The sequence below is a fragment of the Siphateles boraxobius genome, unplaced genomic scaffold (assembly GCF_051911475.1).
Source record: "Siphateles boraxobius isolate OS27281-9 unplaced genomic scaffold, OSU_SipBor_1 103, whole genome shotgun sequence".
Taxonomy (NCBI): Eukaryota; Metazoa; Chordata; class Actinopteri; order Cypriniformes; family Leuciscidae; genus Siphateles; species Siphateles boraxobius.
Window position 1 is genome coordinate 1,302,501 of NW_027508704.1, and position 5,000 is coordinate 1,307,500.

Genomic DNA, 5,000 nt, shown 5'->3' on the forward strand with positions numbered 1-5,000 from the left:
ACGAGACGCTGCGTCAAACGCTGTGGGAACGCCCCTGCGTTGTGCGTCATGAAGCACGTATGGAATCAGCCCAATGGAGAGATGGAACGTCATAGGCGGGTGACGTCATCGACCAGGAAACTATAAAGCACCCCATAAACACAAGCGCAACAGCTTCTGATAGGCCTGACGGAAGCGCTAGCGGGAATGCCGGGAGTATGGTGGAATGACGCAGCGTCTCGTTCCCTATCAGGGAACTAGGGTTACATACGTAACCGAGACGTTCCCTTTCAAGGGAACTCGAGCTGCGTGAAACGCTGTGGGAACACTAATACCCACGTCGCCATAGGACCAAGTGACCGCCATGTGAGAACTAGCGCACAGAGGACGAGAGCACCTGTGCCCCAGGGGTAGAACTTAAGTCTAGGTCGTAGAACTTAGTGAAAGTATGCGGTGAAGACCATCCAGCCGCATCACAAACCTCACTGAGGGAAACTCCTGACAGTAATGCTTTAGAAGCCGCCATACTCCTGGTAGAGTGGGCTCGTACAGCCAAAGGTGAAGGCTGACCAGCGAATTCATAGGCAAGTGAGATAGCCTCGACCACCCACTTGCTCATTCTCTGTTTAGACGCAGGACACCCCTTCTTGGGTGGCCCAAAGCACACAAATAGTTGTTCTGACTTCGTCCACAGGGCAGTTCTGTGGACATAGGCGTCTAACGCCCTAACAGGGCAGAGTAAATTAAGTTTCTCCTGGTCAGACGACAGAAATGGAGGAGGACAAAAGGCCTGCAGAACTGTAGGTCTAACAACATTAGTAGGGACCTTGGGAACGTAACCTGGTCTAGGATGCAGAAAAGCCTTAACCATGCCAGGCGAAAATTCCAGGCATGAGGGTGAAACCGACAGAGCCTGCAAATCTCCGATTCTCTTTAGTGAGGAGATAGCAAGAAGAAAGATAGTTTTAAACGTGAGAAACTTCTCAGGAACTTCTTCGATAGGTTCAAGAGGAGCTAGGGAAAGACCTTCTAATACGATGGCCAGATCCCAGGCCGGCACCCTCGTACAAACTGCTGGCCTCAGCCTCAAAGTGCCACGAAGGAAACGAGTTATAAGCGGGTGTCTCCCAAGAGAAACTCCACTGAAAGGGACGTGGTAAGCAGCCAGTGCCGCCACATACACCTTTAGTGTGGAGGGGGATAGCCCTGTGGAGAAGCGCTCCTGCAGGAATTCCAGCACTGCACCCACTGGGCAGTTAACTGGGTCCTGCAGGTGCTCTCCACACCAAGAAGTGGAGAGTTTCCACTTCAAGGCATAAAGCTCCCTCGTGGATGGAGCTCTGGAGTGAAGAATGGTCTCAACAACCTCGGTTGAGAGACCAGAGTTCATGAGCTGGGCCCCCTCAGAGGCCAAGCCCACAATACTGGGTGGGGGTGAAATATCATGCTGCCCGCCTGAGAGAGTAGATCCCTCCTGACCGGGAGCTCCAAGGGAGAGCCGTCCAGGAGAGAAATCAGGTCCGCAAACCATACTCGGGCCGGCCAGAACGGGGCTACTAATAGTAGGCTGACCCCGTCCCGGCGAACCCTCTCCAGAACTCCAGGTAGCAGAGCAATCGGGGGAAAGGCGAACAGACGTGACCTCGGCCACGGCTGCACCATAGCGTCCAACCCCAGAGGGGCTGGATGTGGTCTCCTTGGAAGCGAATAGGTCCACCTCGGCGCGACCGAAACTCAACCAAAGGAGCTCCACCACCTCGGGATGGAGTCTCCAATCCCCCGGCCTTGGAGCATCTTGAATTTTGGCTTCCCTACCGAGTGATTCAATAGGCGCAGGTCTAAAATTGGAGACAACCCCCCATCCTATTTTGGAACGATGAAATTTCGGCTGTAATAGCCTGACTCCACACTGGGAGGAGGAACCCGTTCTATAGCCTCCTTTTGAAGGAGTGCTTTCACCTCTTGTTCCATAACCAGAGCCTGCTCGGGGCCCACCACTGTAGGCAGAACCCCTCTGAATCTTGGTGGACGACACCTGAATTGGATAGCATAATCCCTTTCTATTGTCTGCAGGACCCAATGAGATATTTTTGGAAGGCTTTTTCACTCTGCCAGAAATTCTACTAAGGGTACCAGTCTCTCGAGACTGGCCTCTGGTGTAACTTGAGCAGCAAACGCAGCGCCCTGTAACGGCACACCGGCAGGGAACAACTGGTCTAACCGCTCTGAAACCCTCCTCAGAGGGAGCGAGCGTCCCTCGGGAAATCGCTCACTGGGACCGTCTGCGCCCCGGCATGAAGGAGGGGCCCGAGGAAGAATGGGCACCGTAGAAAGAGGTGAACACCTTTCCGCCTCGGTGGGGACCAACCTCAGGACTTCTTCTTAGCCGAAGCCTTGCGCACAGGGATAAATCAGCAGCCTGACGCAGTTCGCGAACCACGTCAGCACTGACCTCCTCACTCTCACTCACGTCCCTCAACAGGTCAGCCTGGTATGCCTGCATAATAGACATAGTATGCAGACATGACGCAGCCTGACCCGCCGCCGAATACGCTTTACCCACAAAAACCGAAATATTTCTAAGAGGCTTGGTGGGTAATGCCGGTGCCTTAACAGATGACGCAGCCTCGAGGGAGAGAAAATTCGCAAGCGTCTCTTCCACGCGAGGCATAGCCGAATAACCATATGATTTTGCCCCCACAATATTAGAATAAGTTGAAGTCTGGGGACTAAACACTCTATATGACACCGTTTTTTTCCACGATTTCGACAACTCAGTGTGGAGATCGGGAAAAAACGGCAAGCACCGGCGTGGAGGTTGCACTCGTGACGGCAAAAATCTCTCATCTAATTTTGATTTAGAAACAGACTCCTGTCTAGTCACTGGCCATACAATGCTGAGTATTTCTACAGCTCTTGTTAATACCTCCACTAGCTCATCACTTTCGGGAGTGTAAGGTGGCGAATCCTCCACATCTCCCTCATTTATAACTGGTGCCTCAGCCCGAGCGGAAGAAACCGCAGCGCGTGCTTCCGTACACGGGACTGAGGCACTGGATCTCACAGGTGAAGGGAGAGATAAGGCAGAGCCCGTCTCTAACCCCGCTGAGAGATCCATCTGCGATCCCCACGATACGCGTCGTCGCTCTGCCTCGGCAAGAGCGGGACCCGAACCGCAGGGAGCGCGTACCGAACCGCTCTCCTCGAAGAGCGCCCGGCGGGAGCGGAGCGTCCTTAATGGCAGACGCTCGCAATGCTCACAATCAGCTCCCTCGAGAGCTGCACTCCCAAACAAACAACACAAAGAACGTGTGTATCCCCACTCGTAAAATAACGCGAGCAGGGAGGGACACACTTCCTAAACTGCTGTTCGTTCGCCATATCTATCTTAATGTATATATATATATATATATATATATATATATATATATATATATATATATATATATATATATATATATATATAAATTGTTTGTGTGGTGCAGAGTATGTAAAGACAGACAATATTCACACAGGGACAGATTCACATATAGCGCGACTGAAGGCACAGAAAGCTGTTGCGCTTGTGTTTATGGGGTGCTTTATAGTTTCCTGGTCGATGACGTCACCCGCCTATGACGTTCCATCCCTCCATTGGGCTGATTCCATACGTGCTTCATGACGCACAACGCAGGGGCGTTACCACAGAGTTTGACGCAGCTCGAGTTCCCTTGAAAGGGAACTGGGATTTTTTTTTAGGCCATATCGCCCAGCCCTAGTGTGTTTGAGAGAGAGAGAGTGTGTGTGTGTGTTTGTGTGTGTGTGAGTTTGTTTGTGAGTGTGTGAGAGTGTGTGTGTGTGCGTGTTTTTGTGATTTGTGAGGACACAAATGTTTATAATGACATGGGTATTACACTGGTATTACAACTGGGTAGGTAGGTTTAGGGACAGGGGCAGTGTAAGGGGATAGAATATACAGTTTTTCCTGTATAAAATGCATTATGCCTATGGAATGTCCTCACAAGGATAGCAAAACAAACATGTGTGTGTGTGTGTGTGTGTGTGTGTGTGTGTGTGTGTGTGTGTGTGTGTGTGTGTGTGTGTGTGTGTGTGTGTGTGTGTGTGTGTGTGTGTGTGTGTGTGTGTGTCTGTGTGCGTGTCTATTATATTATATATACCTTTATAATACGTCATCAGAGATTGAGTAAAAGATTGGTTTAGTGCCACAAACTTTGGATCATTGAATTTCTTGCACGTTAGAAAGAGATTTGAAAGGTCAGAGCAGCTAAACTGAAGAGCTGCTGGTGTTTTTATTTCTTTTCCAGAATGTGTGTCCTGAAACAACTGCCGGATTCCTCTCAAAAATGACCTTTTGGTGGTTTACAAGGCGAGTGTCTGTTCTATTTTCCCTTTGGGAAACAAACCTATCCCAATGTTTTAGCTCAATTACAAGATGTCTTAATGTAAGACAGTACCATCACGGAGTCATCTTTGGGAAACAGCCTCGACCAGTCGAACCTATAACGCCGCGCTACGAGCTGAACAGTGACTTGGAATCTCACAGTTCAGCTCACTTAGCACGGCGTTAGTGGTTCGACTGGTCGAGGCTGTTTCCCAAAGATGGCTCCTGCCTGTATACAAGATGGTACTGTCTTTATAAAGTATATTATTATTAAACTGTCTGTACACTTACAAAGTTCTCAGTGCTTCGGTTTGTATGTAGAGACCCTCATTAAGCTAGCGTGTTAGTGTGGCGCTATTTTGAGCCTTGTTAGTGGTATTAACTAGCGATCTCTTTTTACTTATTATATGTCCCATATACTAGCGTTATAAGCTAAACAGTTTTTAGAGATAAAACTCTTTACACTCGATTATCATGAAAACAAATCCCAGAGAACAGTCGACTCGGTACCAATGTGTTATTACACCCCAGGTTCATTTTGCGCCGGAGTTCTCCTTTAATGACGGAAACATTTTACCTTTAGTTTTCTTCGTCGGAATGGTAGGAAACTTAGCAAGGTTTTGTCACTTTCTTTGTGAAC

At 49.3% G+C, this 5,000-nt stretch overlaps 1 protein-coding gene across 5 annotated transcripts in view; it reads left to right on the forward strand.

The window, feature by feature from the left end:
- The window catches only part of abcc3 (ATP-binding cassette, sub-family C (CFTR/MRP), member 3), a 111,898-nt gene that overhangs the window by 38,685 nt on the left and 68,213 nt on the right, over positions 1 to 5,000 (forward strand). For all 5 annotated transcript variants that reach the window (XR_013207669.1, XR_013207656.1, XR_013207663.1 and 2 more), the window contains exon 6: positions 4,284 to 4,345. Coding sequence is in view for 2 of the 5 variants with exons in the window: in XM_077245659.1 (XP_077101774.1) it covers positions 4,284 to 4,345 (62 nt within the window). In the remaining 3 variants the exon portion in view is untranslated. The remainder of the gene's footprint in view (positions 1 to 4,283; positions 4,346 to 5,000) is intronic.